The sequence below is a fragment of the Podospora pseudoanserina genome, chromosome 5 (genome assembly GCF_035222485.1).
Source record: "Podospora pseudoanserina strain CBS 124.78 chromosome 5, whole genome shotgun sequence".
In the NCBI taxonomy this organism is placed as follows: domain Eukaryota; kingdom Fungi; phylum Ascomycota; class Sordariomycetes; order Sordariales; family Podosporaceae; genus Podospora; species Podospora pseudoanserina.
The window spans coordinates 2,211,231-2,229,711 of record NC_085924.1 but is presented as its reverse complement, the minus strand read 5'-3'; the positions used below and the strand labels follow the sequence as shown (position 1 = coordinate 2,229,711).

Genomic DNA, 18,481 nt, shown 5'->3' with positions numbered 1-18,481 from the left:
ATAGGGCAAAAAAAATCGCGTCGACAGTCCAGCCAGGTCAAGCAGCACTGAATGAAAGTTCTTGAGCCGGGGTGAGCAAGGCCGACGCCAGGGAGAACGCGTCGGACAGTGGCCCAGGCAGTCAGGCGCCGCAAGGATCGAGGTTGAATGTGGAGCTCTTGGCGGATTTGTGGAGGTTGCAAATGGCGCTCGTTGGGGTTGGGGTCTGCTCTGCAGTGGAGGGTGAAATGGCTTCCAGGTTGTCTGTCGTGCGACTATGTGACAAAAGGTCAGTCTGCAACCAGGAGACCAAAGAAATTTCCCCTTGATGGGAAGAAGAAGTTGTCGAGGTGGTGGACAAGGGATTGCTTCAACCTGGAACTGAGCCTCTCACCTCAGCTATCCCAATGTGCGGGCGGAGCAAACGGATGCCGAACGGAGCACTTTGCCTCAGCCAGGTGAAAGCCTGATACCTGAGGCAGAAGCTTGAAGGCAGCAAGACAGCCCAGGTCGGCTGTGGCTGATGAAACGGCGGAAACTCCACACAGACAGACGTTGACGGTTATACGAGAATGCGGAACCGTTTACATGTGCTGAGATGGTAATTACACATTATTACGGTACCATCATATTGAGGCCTGCGACACAGAATGCAACCACGACCACGGTAGCGCAGAGCAGAATAATGTACCGGCTACAACTGCGTGTGCCATAAAGGAAGCGTTGCAGCCCGGTGTGCCCCGTAACAATGGCTAATGAGCAGGGCGGCGGTGGTAGAGATGGAGATATTTGTCTTGCTTGGGTATAGATCTGTCTGATCACCTCATCTACAACTATTCATTAAGCAGCTAACATCTATATAGGCAAGCCCTAAGTGATGGGGAAGACAAATAGGTATAATTCATGGAGTTAGCTCTCCATCCTTTCCTTAGTTGCGTGTTTTCTTGCTGAAGGGTGCTGACCTTTCGCCTTTCGCATGAGGCTCGTAATCGATTAGGATTGCAACTGTGACAGCCCACTAATCTTTAGCGCAACAACACCAAGAGAACGGACTCAGATTATCGGGGACGGCCGGAGATCAGCCGTCTCTTCCGGTTCAGGGATTCCTTGTTACAGACGACCCGAGGGGGTCGATCTTGGAAAAGGCTCAAAAAATTGCTGGGCAAGGCTGTGGTGTACCTTGGTTACCTGGTTGTGGGTGAGGCTTGAGGCTGTCAACATGCCCACATATTGTAGGGACACAAAGCTGCCCTGTTCCATCATGCTCTTGATCAGAAGCAACAAGAGTGGGAATCCAGGAAAGGTCGTTGACACATGCTGCGTGTGATGTTCTGAGCATGATGGAATACGGCAGCCTCGTCACCTTTGATGGCTGCCTTTCTGACAAGTTGAATGGCGTCAAAAGAATTCGGAGTGGGTGGGGTACGAGCCCCGCCAGAACCAAAGATGCCGCTGGTGCTTGAGCAAACGTCAATTCCAGCCCTCCACCATCTCCAACTCGAGAGATTAAGACCTTCCGAACTTCTGTCTCCACTTCGCGCTTCATTTTCTGATTCTCGGACCCCAACGGCGTCTGCATAACATTCTCAGAAGGCCGCATTGAAGGACCTTGTAGTCGCCATGTTTGGCGCCCACAAAAGACTGAGAAAATGGGGTGGTGGATTGCTGCTGCATCCGACAGGGGGGCTTCTGTCCCGCACACACCAATGTGCTGATTGCCTCTTTTCAACCATGAATGGCCATGGTGAAGACTCGCAGCCAGCGGCCAGCAGCTCATCTGGACACCGATGTGAAGCCCGTTGCCGTTGATATTCCTCCATTAGCGGATAAGCATACAAGTGGACGGTTCTCTCATCTCTGATATCGACCTGACATTGGGACTGATTTTGCCCGTTTAACAGCACCTAGAATTCCGTTTGCAAAGCATCTCGGCGAGGGCCCATCAACGCTGTCAACCCCACCTGCCCTACCGAGTCGTCCCCCACGTTTGCAATATTCTTGAATCCAGGGGTACCTTGCGGTCACAGACAGCTGTTCAACTTCAGGGGTGCAATGGTGTCCCGATCAAGTCACGTACAGAAGCATGAATCCAACAAGACCCTTTCTGGTACGAGCACAGCAGCCCGGCTCCGTTTCCAATGGCAGACTCGGGATATTCTCCCGAGGTCAGCTCTTCAAAGACATTCCATGTCAGATAAGAAGTTTTCTATGGACGTCTCAGATCACTGTCCACAGACTGAGCTGGGCGATGTCATTGGTGGAAGCTGGCGGCTGCACTCGTGTCTCTCTCTACATGATGCCCCTTTCCCTTCAGCACATCCACCATCTTGTGGTCAATTGGGCTGATGCCGCGATGACACCGAGACGGTTGTCCCGGGTAAGGCTGGGTCCTTCATCGCCGAGTCGATCACTTGTCGTGCTGTGGAACATGGGGCCAGTATGACATGACACTCGAGATCTGCACAGTGACAACTACAAGTCAACATGGTGTGATGGATAAAAATTTCCATTCCAACGTACATATGCCAACCAACACCGAGGCAAGGAGCCAACCCCGCCATCTATTTTTCTGCCTGTGGGAGGCAGCAAATACGATGGGCGAGCCAAGCGAACCACGACGAAGACGACATAAGTACGATATATATCCCTGATATTGGTCTGCCTTACGAACCATGTGCCGCGCTGGGGAAGCCGCTGTTAACTTTGACGGTTGCCATCCACTTCACACAAAAAAACTCTTGGGTCAATGGTCACACGGCAGATGAAAAATGCAGCACGATGCGGACTGAGCTACCCAATCCTGATGCTGTATGGCCTTCTTCAAGCACGCCGTCAGCCATGGGCATCCAGAGCAATTTTATGCCCTTTTTTGAAAGGCCGGCACTGTCAGGCATGTCAGAATTCGGAGCGGCTCGACAACGACAGCGCTCTGCTCAGTCGAGCAGCTGCCTCTGGCGTCTCCAAACAAAAACGACCATGACCCACTGCCAACACCGCAGGTTGGGGACCAGTGGTGTGCTGCCGTCCGAGGAACCAGCAGTGCATGAAACCGGTGAGTCGGCTAATAAATGCGTATGCAACAGTACCATGGTGGAAGGCCGATTTGCGGGTGACAAGTTGGGAGTCTCAAGCAGAAGAACGGGTCTGGACCACTCCCAAGCTCCTCCTTCGGCAGCGGAGGATGGGGAGTGGAGCGGCCCGGGGACTTGATCCGGCGGAGACTGACCCGAATGCGGTTGAGGTTGATTTCTAGGCACGAAAAGACGATCTCTGTGAGGGATATGTCACTCAATCGCACAAGACTCTCTCGATGACGGCCAGCCCGTCACCTACCTGGCAGCACGACAGCATGACAGCATAGCTTACCGAAGGGAAATCGCCTAATGTCAGGTCACGGCATATGGCTCTTCTAGAGAAGATCCCGTATCTGCGGGCTTGTCGACTGGGCGGCCCCGCATAGCATAGGCGGCGGGCTGGTACAGCAGACGGCAGCATCATGGACGTCGATTGGGCGCAGGTTGGAAAGCCCCATGTCGCATCTGACCCGACAATCTTTATGACTCGATAAGTTGTGGTAATGAATGGGACTTCTTGAAAGCTGTCGCAAGCAGAGAAAAAGAAAAGTGGATGAGTTGTGTGAGAGTCTCCGCGGTGGTAACAACACGGTGTGGATGCCTCTGTGATTGATCAGTTGGAATTTCGGCACGGTAACCCTTTCTCTTGGCTTCTTCAGAGGCCTTTAAGGTCGTTCCAGTTGGTGCTGAGATCGGTGTCGAAGCTGGATTCCGCGAGGCCTTGCATTAGTTTCCTGGTTTCATGCGTGCTATACCCCTTGTATCGTTCACGCCCGGCCGACACCTGCCATGTTGTTCAGGGACCCTCTCGCTGATCTTCTGATCTTCGATGGTTCCAAGAGTAACCTGGGCCTGTGTATACAAACACAACCGCCCGAGTGGTGGCTCTGTCTGTCAAGATGTACGTCGTTGGGAATATCTTGGTAAGGTTTTGATTCTGATATCGCGTCAACCGAATCAATGTCCCAAAATTCCAAGGGTTGGGGTTGGTGAAGCAAGGCCACGATCTGCCAGGTTGGGCTCAAAGTGGGGCAGAACATGTAGAGAACCACTTTTGTATTCCCTAAGCTAACTTGATACAGTAAAGTCTCAGTTGCAGGCACCAAGCTTTGACCACCACCGATCATGATATGATATCGCAGTTAACAGCGCCTTGCGATCGATCCATCACGTCACTACAGGAACCCCATACAGGCCATACGAACCGCAACTTTCTGACCTATACAGTTCGAGGTCTGATAGGGAAAAAAGCACCAAACAATGGCCTACCCGGCAGCCGTCAACTGCTCCGGCGCAGCCCGGCGCATCCTCCTCCTCCCCACCACCACCACCCGGCCGGCCACCCGATCCTTCCCCGGAAGACTCTCCGCCGTCACCTCCCGACCCATCACCACCCTCCCCTCGACTCCCCGAACCAAATCCAAATCAACCCCCAAAACCCAACCACCAACAACACCACCACCGCAACCCCTCCAAACAAGAAGAACCTACCACTCCACCACCCACCCCCCTCCCCCCAGCCCCTTCACCCAAGCCGAAACAACCCTCCTCACCACCGCCTTAACCTCCCACATCCCCACCCACGGGTTCACCCTCCCCTCCCTCACCCTCGCCGCCCGCGACCTCTCCCTCCTCGACATCTCCCCCTCCTTCCTCGGCCCCTCCCCCGTCGCCCGCCTGATCCACTTCCACCTCTACACCACCCGCACCACCCTCCCCTCCCTCGCGAGCCAGCACAGCGACCTCCTCTCCGGCCTCTCCGTCTCGGAAAAATTCGAACTCCTCACTTGGCTGCGCCTAAAGCAAAACGAGCCCATCATACAGCACTGGCAGCAGGCCCTCGCGGTCATGGCCCAGCCCTTCCAGGTCCCCGTCGCCGTCAGGGAGCTCGCCATGCTGGCAGATGAGATCTACTATCTTGCCGGGGATAAAAGTGTTGATCCGAGCTGGTACACCAAGCGGGCGGCCCTCAGTGGTATCTATGCCGCGGCCGAGTTGTTCATGACGACGGACAAGAGCGAGGGGTTCCAGGAGACAAGGCGGTTCCTCAGGAGGAGGCTTCAAGAGGCCGAGGAGCTGGGCGGGGCGGTTAGGAGTGTCGGGGAATGGGTTGGCTTCACGGCGAGCGCGGGGGTCAATCTGTTGAGGAGCAAGGGGGTTAGGATATAAAGATGATGTTGGGATGTTGGGATGGACATGTATGAGTAGAAAAGGTGTCGTCAAAGAGAAAGAGACTTGGTCATTAGACGAGTTTGTATTATAACTGGATGTACAACCACTAACTAACTGTGTGTTCAAAACCAATGAACCCATAAAACCTGCACGTGGAGATGACCCTAAGACAATGCCATTTGCACAAGAATTCCAATCATTATCATCCCTTTCCGCCATATGCACCAAGCAAACCTGTAGGAGTCTTTCGACATAGCACCTTGCACATGGAGAATTGCCAAACTGCCCCCTGATCCACCACAGAAAGCCCACCCAAATTCCGATACTAGCATTCCCTAACCCATAACTCCTCCCACTTTTGACACATGACGAAGCCGAGAAATATGCACAATGAAACCAACCAGGTATAAAGACCTCATGATATTGTTTGCATGCTGGTGAGTCGCTGTTGGCGTGGATCAACGAGTCGAATAAGTTTTACGTCTTTTTCAGCGATGATCTTTGGGTCGATAGCGTTGGGTGTGATGAAGATGTATTGCCGGTTGACCGACCTTCGAGCAGCGGCAACCTAGATAACGTTAGCAACAGATATATATCCCTAGAACAACAGGCTGAGCTTACCAGCATATTTTGGCTAACAGCGCGGTTCACATTGTCCATGAACACATCAAACTCATCCAAGCACCGCAGCGGCGAACCCATGGCTTCCCAGATGGCCAACAGCATACAAATCGAAGAAAAGGATTTCTCTCCGCCGGATAACGTCTTGGTACTCCGTCCACTGGCACGTTTCTCGGTGTGGTCGGGCTCCACATGAACGTCCAGGAGCCTGCGCTTATGATCCAGCAGCAGCCTCCCTCGGTACCCGCGTTCGCTGAGGAGATATATGAAGTTCACACGCGACTGGGCGGAGATGTACCGCTGAAACTTGCGCCACTTGTCCAAACGTAGGCTCAACGAATGCTTGAGACGTTCGCTTGACTCCACCATCGAGTTGAGGCCATTGACTGCTTCGTCGTACTTCTTCCGAACCTTTTCGGCTTGCTCAATAACTTCCTGCTCGTTCAACTGGCGTCTGCTGGTCATTTTGTCGTATCGAGCCCGCAGAGCAAAGTACTGTGTATTGACGGACTTCTCCGTCTCGCCGTCTAGCAAATGCACGCGTTCTGGGCACACCTGAATGGCCTCCGCCTCTCTCTCCGCGATCCTATCCTTTTCCCTCCCAATACTTTCTTCCGCTTCCTTTTGTTCTGCCTTCAGTTGCTTATACGCGTCTTCACTGTCGAGCTTTTCTCGAAGCACAATATGCCGGTGCGTCTCCGCAGACTTGGCCTTTTCCTCTGCCTTATTCACACTGACTTCGCAGTCCTTGAGCTGCAGCTTCTGAGCTTTGAGTGCCTTGTAAGCCTCCTCGGCAAGTACGTTTTTCTGGTCTTTGGCCACAATAAGCCCAGTCACCTGTTGACCGTGGTGGGCTTTCTGCTCCAGTGCTTGAGCCAGCTGCTCACGCAAACTTTGGAGTCGGGCGTCAGACCCATCCCACTCGTCCAAAGCCACTTCGATCTCCGCAAGCTCTAGTTCGGTCTCTCGCAGCTGCTGTGCGAGAACGGCCCCCTCTTTCTCCGCTTTGGCAAGGGCTGTCTTGTGGTGGGAGTTTTCATCCTGGACACGTTTGTATTCAACTCGGAGAGCTTGGAGTTCCGACTCCAATTTTGACAGGGACTCCTTCAAGAAGGCCATCTGAGAGGCAGATTCCGTCTGCAGGCGCTTGGGCTGAGTCCCAATCCTGACCGGACTTGTTGATATGCCGCTCGGCTTCATTTCAATGCTTAGCCCTTCGTTCTTGGAATCATGGAATGTGATGCATCTCTTGACATTGCGGGGCGGTGCCGTTCCATCCATCATCACGCTCTGAGCCGTTGTGCGCTTATGAATCAAGAGCACTTGTTCGATCGCGTGGTTGATAACAAGTGTATCCCGAACAGCTTGGTTGTCAATCTTGAGTACTCTCAGGATGGTGTCGAAGTCCGCATCTGGCTCTTTTCCCGCCAGATTGAGGGCATTTCGCTGGCCCACGAAGATGGGATTGCGGTTGCTGTCGATGTCGCATCGCCTCATCAAGTCTGCAAGAACATTCATGTCGGCTTTGCTGAAGACGACAAAACCGTTGAGGTTGTTGCCAAAATAAGACTCCAAAATCGCTCCCCATTCCGGTTTATGAAGATGCACGACGGTGCCCAGCGGGCCGATGGGTTTCTGCTGGAACCTCTTGTCGCCGTCAATGGCCTTTAACAGCCTCGGCATATTCTTGTGGTAAGCAGCAAGCGGCACACCGATTTGTGCCTGGGTTTTCTCAATCTCCTTTTTGAGATTGTGGATCTCCTCCTGCTTCTTGGTAACCCGCTCCTTGATGGGGTTTAGGGCCCTTGCCGAATCACTCATCTGGCTTTTGATCCGAGGAATCAGCTGTTTGTTGTCATCGATTTTTTGTTCGAGCTCCTGGACCCTGGCCCGAGCCTCGTCGCGCTCCTTCATCTTCAGGGTTTGGAGACCACCGTGTGCCTCCTGCAGACTCCTCTCTTCCTGCGCGATCTTTCTCTCGAAATCCTTGACCTGGTCAGTCATGGCTTTCCAGTTTTGGTGAGCCTCTCGCTCCTCGGCCTGGACCTTCATAAGGTCTGCTACCATGGCCTCCTTATGAGCCTTCGCCTCTTCAACTTTGGCCTGCAGCTCTGGCTCCTCTTCCTTCGCCCTCTCGAGCTTCGCCTTGGTGGTTTCCACCTCTTGATCCGCCTGCTCCAACGCTCGACTTTTCAAGCCGAACTTTTCTTCAGCCGAAATCAACTTGGTGGAGATCTCGGCGAGATTCGCCTCCTTCTGCGCCAGTCTCTTTTCACAGGTATCGACACGTGACCAAGCCAACTTTAAGCGCATTGTGTTGATTTTGTCGCGTAATGACCGCTCGCCTTCCAGAGTCTCCAATAAGCGTTCTGCGTTTGCCCGTTGCACTTTGAGAAGCTCGATTTTCTGCTCTTGATCAGGTATCTTGGTGTCTATTTGGCTCACATATTCAGCAGTCAGCTTGTAGTCGTTATCCAATTGCTGTAACTGGACGCCCTCGATGAAGAACTTGTACTTCTGCGCCTTGCTTGAGGCGTTGAGGAATTGCCGGGCGTTGTCTTGAGATAGAACGTTCAGTGGGTTGTCGACCTGCAGGGCGTAGTACTCCACGATTTGGTCAACCTCTTCCTTCTTCTTCGAGTGAATAGAGCCGGTGGCTGTTTTCAGGTTGAAGCCGCTCCCGCCAGTTTTGTTGAACCAACGCTCCACGGTGATGGAATCGCCGTAAATATCGTGCTGATAAGCATCAGGCCCCTGGTTCTTGATCTTGACAGTCAAAATAGCCTTATCCTCTCCTTCTTTGACAAAACTTTTCAGGCTACCACCGCGGTTCGTCGAGCTTGCCTTTCCACCAAGGCAGAGGGTGATTGCTGTCAAAACAGCGCTCTTTCCGCTGCCATTCTCGCCCACAACAAAGTTGAGAAGGGGCCCAAGCTCGCAGTTCAGTCTCGTGTGACACATAAAGTTGATGCATATGACTTGCTCAAGAATGCCATTTTCTGCGACCACATTTTCTCCTAGACGGTTTGGTCGCATCCGTAGCCGCTGGGTCGCCTTCTGGTCATCGGCAGCCTCAGTTCGCAAATGCTCGAACCCATTATCGCGCATTAACTCATACTGCGTTCTTGGTGGGGTGTCGGGCGAGGCAGCTCCTTGATACTCGGCTTCGTCATCGGGGTTGTTTGCACGCGTTTCATCGCGCACATCGGAAAGCCGGGCACGTTTTCGCTGGGTCAGGATTAGCACATTGTAAATGAAGAAGGAAGCACTGCCATATGTGTGAGAAGAAGCCGGAGCACTTACAGATTCACCATTTAAATGCGAACGAGGCCGTACAGGCTCCTCTGACTCGTCATCTTCGCCGCGGTGGTGTCGCTTCCGCGAGGACTCTGCGCCGAGGTTATTGATTGTCCTCGACGGCATTTTGAGAACAATGGAAGTGCTGGTAAAAGGTCTCAGACAGCCGGCGCCTGGTCCCGGAGCTGTTTGTGGGTGCGAGTAGGTGGGCGGCGCAGTGCAAAAGGCCCCTCGAGACGCGTCGTTTGCGCGAACTTCCCCCCAGATCCAGTGACTTGTTCTTCTCCACTCCCGCCCAGAGCTGATAACAGGCGGCCCGTGCACACGCTAAACCCCACATTTACAGTGGATCAGATCTCAGGTTCAACTGCCAGGCTGGGCATGAGAAAAGTAAGGTAACTATCGTGGTCGACAAGAAGGCGTTGAAGTGTTGAAGTAAACTGGAAGATCGAAAAGAGATAGGTAAAATTTGAACTTGAACGGCCGTTTGGTGCTGTAAGGTACCTTAGGCAGCCACCCCTCACACAGGAAGGAAAGCTGGAAAGAAACAAGACCGAACGGCTGGCAGCTGCGTTTGGGTTGACAGGTCCTCATCGGAAGCGGCAAACGAACTCGGACGACAGGAAATAAACAATATGGCCAACGCCCCAGAGCTGCGTCCTGGAGACGAAGGGTTCGATGGTTTTCGTATGAGGCTGTCCGAGGACTGTGTCGAGTACATGCTATTCATCATTGGCGAAAAGTCAGACAATGATCTCCCCAGCTTGGAAGCCGTTAAGAGGGCCGCTGATAAAAAGCTGACGGAGCTGGCAAAGGAATACATATGGCAGCGAGAACCCTTCAAGCTCGAGACAAAAATCCAGAAAGGTGTGTGTGTACTTGGCATCAAGTAAATGAGACCATCCCAGCTGATTGCCCCTTTAGGTTCCGGGCTGTCCTATCTCCATGGAACAACCCACTACGGAGACAATGTGGAAGACGAGTGGCTCATTGTCTACCTCCTCCGGGAGCTCACCAAATCCTTTCCCAACCTTTGGGTCCGTGTCTCTGACAGCGATGGCGAGTTTCTCCTAATCGAAGCAGCCAAAGTCTTGCCCAAGTGGCTCAGTCCAGAAAACGACACCAACCGAGTGTGGATTCACCAAGGCAAACTCCTTATCATCCCCCTAGACAACACACAGCCCAACAAGAACCTCACCCTGACATCCGCCATCTCAACCATTACATCCAGGCCCTCATCCCTCCTCCACTCCCCCTTCATCGAAGCCGAATCCTTCTACCGCCTCGAGAAATACCCCTCAGCCATCTCCTCCACCACCCACCATGCCCTCGTCACCATCCCAAGGAAACTAGCCTACATCCTCCACTCCCGCTCCCAATCCATCGCCCCCGCTACCGAAGCCTTCTACCTCCGAGACCCCGTCTCCCTCAAACCCCTATTATTCCCCTCAATAACCACCCCCTTACTATTCCCCCCAAAAGACCTCATCACCATCTCCATCCGCTTTACCAAAGTCCTCTACGCCCAGCTCAAATCCCAGCACTTTTCCCCCCCACCTCCAGCATGGAAGTCATTACTTCACGCCGCCGAGGTCGAAGCCGCCACGAACCCCACCGCCGACTCTGCACAAAAGAAGCTTGCGAGGTTAGAGCTGGGGATGAAGCTCACTACGGGATTTGAGCTGCTGTGTGCCGGTGACAAGGCAGAGACTCACCCTAATAGAGTCGTTCGGGAGGTGGCGTTGCTACTGGGGGATCTGGCCGAGGATGGGGAGGAGAACATCCTGCCGTCTGATGAGCAGATTGAAAAGGAGTGGAAGGATACCGAAAGGGAGGATGATGATAGCTGGATGGATATCGATTACACTCAGCTTGAGAAGGAGCTCGCTGGCTCTGGAAGCGGCGGCGTCAAGGCCGAGAAAATAAAGGGGGGTAAGGGGGGCTTTGGCGACGCCGGCACTCAGGCGGATCTCCAGAAGATAGTGGAGAGATTTGAGGCGTTTTTGAACGACGAGGATGCGGGTGTGGATGGGGTTGTGTTGGGGGATGAGGATGAGGATGATGATGAGATGGATGTGGATGATGATGATGATGACGAGAGCGACGAGGATGAGGACTGGGAGGATGAAGATAAGGAAGTCGGTTTTGATGAGGAGCAGTTCCAGAGGATGATGAGGGAGATGATGGGGTTGCCTGGTGATGATGGGAAATCATCGGGTGCACCGCCAGCATCAGCAACAACACAAGACAAGGGAAAACAAAAAGCGGTTGTTGTTGAAGGAGTGGACTCAGAAAATGACGAAGATGATGAGGGTGACGAGGCGGAAGAGATCCAAAAGATGATGCAGCAGTTTGAGAGCGAGCTCAAGGGGCTGGGGGCACTGAGCTTGGACCCCAAAGCAACAGCCACAGAAAGAAGGATCAAAGATGTTGGAAGCTCAAGCAAAGAGCAAGAGATCAGCGAAAACGAGGAAGAGGAGGTGGATATTGACTACAACCTCGCCAAAAACCTCCTCGAGAGTTTCAAGTCCCAAGCTGGTATGGCAGGCCCAGCAGGGAATCTGTTGGGGTTGATGGGGGTTACCTTGCCCCGAGACGAGGACGACTCCGACGAGGAAGAAGAGACCACCCCTACCGCACCCATTACAGGCAAGGGTAAGGAAAAAGCATGATCTACTTATTGTATAATTATGTAGATATATAATGGTACATATACATTGCATGCATGTATGCTCGCTCATTCGTGTAATCCGTCAGGTTCGTTGTCTATCCCTTGATATTTCCTTGTTGCTCCCACTCCGTGCTACTATTCCCAGATTTCTTTAAAAGAAAAAAAAACAGCATTATTTCTTTGGTATCGCCCTCTCCAACTCCCGCATTCTCTTTGCTGGACTCATCTCCCCTGTTGGTCGTGCAACGCTGTATTCACGTTTGCTCAGGCTCTTGGTGCTGGTGCTGCTGTTGGGTGTCGCGGGTAGGCTGGAGTAGGGGGTTTCAGGAGGACACAAGAAATCATCTGGTATCTCTGCTAGTTTCGCCAACACTACATTGAGCTTCCTCCGCGCTTCTAGCTCTCGCGTCGTGGAGTCTGGTCGGGGGCGGTAGAACTCGGCGACGATGCGGGTAAGGATGTGGTAGATCCGGTAGAATAACAGCCGGACGGGGGCAGACGGGAGGGCCTCTATTAATTGCGGGTTGAGAGTTGATAGGTAGTTTGATGTTGCCGTCATCGTTGACGCCGACGTTGCAGGTGGTGGAGGGGATGTCGCTGAAGCAGTCGAATTTAAACCCCTGAGAAAAGAGTCGGAAGGGGGTGGTGGCGGCAAGTCTGCCGGATCGCTAAACACTGTGGCAAACAGAGGGTCGCCAAAGACGCAATTTGACCAACTCTGCAGACCAGCTATTCTGATTCCTCTGTCGCCACCGTCTGGTATCCTTTCCACCAAGAGGTTAGAGTCTTGGGCAGCATCCACCACCACAAACTTCGGCACAGTGACGTCGTCCAAGAGGTATCCTAACCGCCGAAAGTGCCGTCGTATTGTCGAGTAACCCAGCACAACCGCCATGTCCTCCCCGTCTCTGAGAACACCTTCGAGCATGGAGTGAAAGGCCACCGACCAACTGGCCGCACCTCCCGTTCCAAATAAACCCCCGGCTCCTGGTTGTGCTCTTTGGGGTTGTGATGATTGTAGCAGAGGGATAACAGCTGCCAATGGACCAAAACGACCTGTTGGCGAGACCAAACCGGGTTGGATCAAGAATCGTCGGTAGAATGTGCCGATTTCGAAGTCTACTTGCTGTCGTTCGGGAGAGTTTGGATCCACTGTGAGCTTTGGTTCCAAGAGGGCTATTGCTGTGCCTTGACTTGGTTCATAAAAGGCGAATAGCTCGCGGAGGGCCGTGCTGGTGTCCTGGCCGTGTTGGACGAGGGATGGCAGCAGTCGTAGCAGGGTTTTCGAGTCTTGGTTCTGCTGTTTGCTGGTTTCTTCGCTTCCTCTCCTCGCTGACCGGGAGGAAGATGGTGTGGCTAATGAGAATTGTCGAGTGAGAACCTGGTGAAGCCAGTCTATTGCTGTTACCTCGGTGGCCACGCTGGCTTGTTCTGATCGTAGGGGCCGCCACATGGAAATTGGTGGAAGAACAAGGCGTAGAGATGTGTTGTCGGAAAGGTGGACTTGGTATATCCTCTGTGGCCTGAGACTTTGGAGTGGTTGTATTCTGGCGACGGTAACATCTTCAGGAACAGCTGAGCCCAACATGGCCCGGACACCCTGCTCTGATGGTAGTCGATACATGTTGGTATCGCTGTCTGTCTGGTTGTGACTGATGCCCCTGATAGAGCAAACTGGCATCGTCACCCGTCTAGAAGAGTGTTTTCCAAAGAGACAGGTACCTGACATATATATGTGTGTGTGTGTGTGTACTTCAGATTTGACGGGGCTTGACAGAGGGGGCAAGGGGCAATAAACAGTATCTTCAAGCGAGCGAGGTGCGGCCCTTGTGGATTCCCGATTCCATGCCTTGTCAGTCTTGCCGCTCCGCTACAAAGAACAAGGCCATTGAGCAGGAGTCACCTTGGTAGAGCCGGTACAAGCTCAGGAAAACAGGGATATCAGAAGTGTTACCAGCAGTAACAACAAGGCGGCCACACGACCTTGGACATGATGTTGGAAGCGAAGCGGACGCGAGGGCGAGGGCGAGGACGAGAACGAGGAGAGAAGCCAATGCTGTCGTCCATTGCTATTTTTACAGTCATTATTATTATTATTATGCCCTCAGCTCTTTAGCTCTGAAACAAATAGGGATGTACACATGGGAAAAAACCACGATGACCAGGCGGGAGGCGGTTGGGTGATGGATGGATCTTCCTCTGCCAAGCAGCCCACATGGACGGAGCGAAGAATGCACGACGGACGAATAAGGTTTGCTGTGAAGCGAGAAAGCAGGACCAGGCCCAGCCTGAGCCAGCCTTTACCTTGACAGCCTGGTCACATACTGGCAGCAATTTTGCACGCTACTACGCCCCGAGAAGGGACGACAGCACGTCAGCCACAGCCGAAGTGTAACCACTGGTGTGATGCAGCCGAGACGTGCCTCCTGCTTCAGAGATACCTAGTGTAAGCGCGTCATATTCATAGATGGAAAGGCGGGAGGGAAAAGATACCTGGGAATAGGTACTTTGAACAACTTCGCTAAGTGAGACGCTGGGTTGACGGGTGGCTTCTGGGAAGGGGCTAAGAATTCGTCCACACCACCCCACTACCCCCGTCACCCCGTTGCTATCCACTAAAACAAACTTAACCGGGGCCCCAGGGTATTCCCGAATGGATCCCGAGATGGTTCCCGAGTCGTGGAGAACCACAACGGCCAGCTCGGGTTCGTTCAGAGGACGAGGTCAGGGTTGAAGTTCCATGAAAAGTTCCATATCACGGTTTTGGCTGGGCATGGCAGGACTTTGTAATTTAGTACACGGAGTACAGCGGTACATAGTGTAAACACTGCTTGATACAGCATCCCAGTCTCAGACGTCAGATCAGATCCCTAACCATCAGAGACATTGAATATGTCGAAATCGTCTTGCCAGGTTCCCTGGGGTAGCACAGCATGCAGCGGCTGCAGCAAAGTTGTGCAACAGCTCGCAACCACGCACCCGTACCTCTCCAGACCGCCCCCGCGGGTTGATGTACTGATGTTCAACCACTGCCGTGCAGATGTGATGCCGAAGCTCACATTTATCGAGATGACCCCATAGTCGAAACAGGAAGGTGCTGGGCCAGAGAGGCCAGAAAAGTGCTCGGTGAACACTCACACACTGAGGATAAAAAAGAGACGCTGGGGAAATAATTAGGAATGCCACTCGTGGGATGCAATGGCCGGCCGATGCTGGCGAGCGGTCAGAAGTCCCCCGTCAGGCAACAACAAGCGAACTGTGGCCCTGCGGCTGTCTGAATCTGGCAATGGTTTCGCTCTGCACGGATGCTGATTGCCGCAATCCCGTCACGGGGGGGTGGTGGTGGTAAAGGTTAGAAAGCTGCCCCCAGGCCGATAACCGCAAGTTCCATAGGTCGAGGTTGAAGGAAAACAAAAGTCACCCGCGAGAGAACATGTCCAAAAAAATGAGCAAAATGCCATTTCCAAAAACCGCGGTTGGGGGAAAAAGCAAAGGCGCACAAACAAGCGAGCCGGGGATTTGGTGATTGGCCAGTGCTAAGCGAAAACTCGGGAGCATTTGGCAGCTCTTCGAACTTTGCGGGGCACCTCTCGTCCAGGTTGGATCAGATCAGATATCAAAGCCCACTAAGAGCTGAGTATCTCTACCTACATATTTTGGACGGGCTGTCTTGAATATTACTTCCTCGTGTCAAGATCCAATCTGGAGAAGAAAAAGAGGCATCAATACTTCATCCAGTACATGAGGGTTTTGGTGGTGTGAAGCTTAATGATTTAACTAGAAATCTCACTTCGTAGAGAGTAAAAAACCTATAGGATAATAGAACATTATAGGACAAAACCCCACCTAGTTTATTGATAAGCTTACATCTTATATAAAATACCTACATTACATAAAACTTAATAAGTTTAAAGATATTATCAAGTTTTTATATTCTATTAATAGTGGATATTGATATAATTTTCACGGCTTAATAGCTAAGTTCTGAGATAAGGTAACAGTTATACCATACCAATTGATTGAATTGTAAGCTAAAGAAGAAAAGAGAGGAAATTCCAACAGTGCCTGCAAAGCTGTCACAGTTCTGGGAGAAAGTGGAGACGCAAAAAACCAATCAGGACTGGACCGGGCAGTTAAGCGGGGCTTACGGTCTAAATAGACAGAATGGACTAATAAGATTGGGACTGGGGACCGCGGCGGGGTTCACCGTCTACAGTCTAGTATCAGTCAATAAGAAAAGGACTAAGAACTGTCTAGAAGTTAACGATCCACAGTTTTTAGGCTTATATATAGAAGGAAACTGGCTAATACAAATAAATAGTTTCTTAATATAATTAAAAATATAATCGTTAATATTTAAGCTATTATAATCGAGATCAGTTATTTATTATACATTGTTTAGCTGAACTAAACTAAGATTATTTAGAAGTGCCTTTAACTAATATCCCTTCTGGAGGTTTTAGATAAAAGTTCGTCATAACAGCTTAGTTTAATTTATTATAAATATAATGAAACTTTACAAAATTATAGTAATATAAATTTATTAAACTAAGTAGTAAAATAACGGAGTTGGCATTTTACGCGTCTGCGTTTATTTTATTATTTTTATCGTTGTAGGGTTTTTTTACCCTCTACGTAGTGGAGGGTCTAGTGGAAATCCTCGAGCCCCCCACTTACCGAGACTTTCAAGTATATACCGTCGTTTCTTTTTCTGACCTTATGTAACGTCAACAACCGGACAAAGCAACGTTGGACCTGGAAGGCGGCTATTCAAGCTGTTCCGCTGTTTTGGGACGCTTGGATGAGCCGCGGGGGGTCACGGGCCGTATAGCGGTCTGGCTTCAATGCTGTTAGGGTGCCCGGGGTGCCAGGTAGGGGTGCATTCTGCACGGGACTGCTGCCCGGCTCGTCAAAATTATCTTGAATAGGGCTTAGCGCCGCTCTCTGACATCTGCATCTCGGACCTCCTCCAACCATCGACGGGACATTAGATGGTGAAAGATGCACAATTCCATCTTTGCCATCCCCTACTCTTTCTCCTTCTTTTCCTTGCTTCCCTGGCCCTGCCCATACAGCTCTGTCAAGTTGTACCGCTTGAACTCTTCCCAGTCGCCGTCAACGACGCTAACGCCGCATACTTTCTGGTACACGTCCACCAAGATAACCTTGTCCGGAGACGTCAGGTTCACTTTGTGGCGCTCGTTATTGATAAGCCCAGCAATGGTATTGATCACAATATCTCTCTTTAGCGAGCTATTGTTCCGCACGCTGGGTCGGATGGCGAACTATCCGTAGAGAACGTATCAATCAGCATCAGGACCCGAAGATAGCATGCATAACAAAACAACTCACAGTGATTTCCTTCTTGGCTGGTTGGGCATTCTCATTTGACGCCTTCTCGCTTCTGGCCTCGGTTTCCGCTGCTGGCTTCACCGCGGCCTCCGTGGATTGATCAACATCTGTCTTCTTTCCACTCAGGTCGAAGAAAGGAGCGAGTGCCTCCCTGGCCACCCCTTCCAGGCCCTGTTCCGTGGCCTTCCCCGTGACGCTTACCGGGGTCAGCCGGTTCACATAGCGACACTTCATCTGGCCTGTCTCCTTAGCAGACTTTGCATCCTCCACGATGCGTCTCACAAATGCCACCGGGTCGATCGGTGGCTTCGTCTTGACAAACATCAAGCAGTCGACGTTCATCTTGAGGGGCGTCATATTGTGTCCACCATCGGTGCCTTTTCTGTTGGCATTCAACGCTTCCACTTCCTTCTTGATGGCGGCTTCAATGTCGTCTTCATCCTCGTCCTCCTCGCCTTCCTTCTTCTCGGCGTCATGGACCCCTTTGATGCCATACATCTTGTCTGCATACTGTGCGTAGTCCGCGGTAAGTATTCGCTCTTTCCAGCCACCACACCAGCAACAACCCGGGAATGTGTAACACCAACCTCGGCAAACAACACCCCGATCTCCCTCGCTGCCTTGGATTCCTGGTGCCGGGCACATGTCACCCAAATGCCCGGTTCTCCTGCCTGGAGGTTCGATTCTTGATTGTTGGCCGCCTTGGCCATATGATGCGGCGTCTTCCACTTTCCTGCATTGCCTCCCGCCTGTTTTATACCGGATAGGTTAGCTTTTCGCTACTTACACACTCATTCTTGGTTGCAAATGACAAGTGAGCGAATAGTACACCATAAAAGAATACATGTATGCAATGTGTACTGCAGTGTTTGGAACTGAACAAACAAACAAACAAACACGTGCTCAAAGGCCTGGACTTTCACGCATAGTGGGTACGAGTACGCGAGCGAGCGAAAACCCTCAAAGCCATAAACAATTCGTTTCCGCATACCTTTTTCTTCTTAGCTTGCTGCGCCCCGCCACCGCCAGTTGGCGCGTCTTTTCTCTTGCCGCTTCCCGTCATTTTTTCGTAGGTGAAGCCTCTGTTTTGTCTGCTTTCCGGGTTGATGCCGAATGAGAAGCAGGTTTTTCTTTTCGTCGACTGCTGCTTGGTGAGGGTTAGAATGGCTTGGCGGATGAGTAAACTCTGACCAAATAGAGTCGCTAGGATGGTGCAGAAAAAAAAAGGTGCGTCAAGGTTGGAAATGGGAATTGGAAAGCTGAGGTTAAAAGTTGGGTGATGTGAATTTTTGATGGTTGTCGCTCTCAATTAATG

At 51.8% G+C, this 18,481-nt stretch overlaps 5 protein-coding genes across 5 annotated transcripts; 2 read left to right on the top strand and 3 right to left on the bottom strand.

The window, feature by feature from the left end:
* Nucleotides 1-3,765: 3,765 nt before the first annotated feature.
* Nucleotides 3,766-5,222, top strand: COQ9 (Ubiquinone biosynthesis protein coq9, mitochondrial; the record flags this gene model as incomplete). Its single annotated transcript, XM_062947831.1, has 2 exons — nt 3,766-3,976; nt 4,296-5,222. Exons 1-2 carry the CDS (start codon nt 3,953-3,955, stop codon nt 5,220-5,222), a joined length of 951 nt encoding a protein of 316 aa, XP_062799080.1. The 5' UTR covers nt 3,766-3,952.
* Nucleotides 5,223-5,244: 22 nt separating this feature from the next.
* Nucleotides 5,245-10,005, bottom strand: smc6 (Structural maintenance of chromosomes protein 6). Its single transcript, XM_062947830.1, has 3 exons — nt 9,150-10,005; nt 5,847-9,074; nt 5,245-5,793 (listed from the first exon to the last, which is right to left on the bottom strand). Exons 1-3 carry the CDS (start codon nt 9,267-9,269, stop codon nt 5,641-5,643), a joined length of 3,501 nt encoding a protein of 1,166 aa, XP_062799079.1. The 5' UTR covers nt 9,270-10,005; the 3' UTR covers nt 5,245-5,640.
* Nucleotides 9,418-11,915, top strand: QC764_505750 (uncharacterized protein). The gene is made up of 2 exons (XM_062947829.1): nt 9,418-10,010; nt 10,068-11,915. Exons 1-2 carry the CDS (start codon nt 9,779-9,781, stop codon nt 11,813-11,815), a joined length of 1,980 nt encoding a protein of 659 aa, XP_062799078.1. The 5' UTR covers nt 9,418-9,778; the 3' UTR covers nt 11,816-11,915.
* A 71-nt stretch (nt 11,916-11,986) lies between these two features.
* QC764_505740 (uncharacterized protein) lies at nt 11,987-13,543 on the bottom strand (the record flags this gene model as incomplete). The annotated part of the gene is made up of 1 exon (XM_062947828.1): nt 11,987-13,543. One exon carries the CDS (start codon nt 13,541-13,543, stop codon nt 11,987-11,989), a length of 1,557 nt encoding a protein of 518 aa, XP_062799077.1.
* Nucleotides 13,544-16,378: 2,835 nt separating this feature from the next.
* On the bottom strand, nt 16,379-18,229 carry QC764_505730 (uncharacterized protein; the record flags this gene model as incomplete). Its single annotated transcript, XM_062947827.1, has 4 exons — nt 16,379-17,099; nt 17,167-17,676; nt 17,754-17,915; nt 18,158-18,229. The coding sequence occupies 4 exons, from the start codon at nt 18,227-18,229 to the stop codon at nt 16,842-16,844; spliced, it is 1,002 nt and encodes a 333-aa protein (XP_062799076.1). The 3' UTR covers nt 16,379-16,841.
* Between the last annotated feature and the right edge of the window lie 252 nt (nt 18,230-18,481).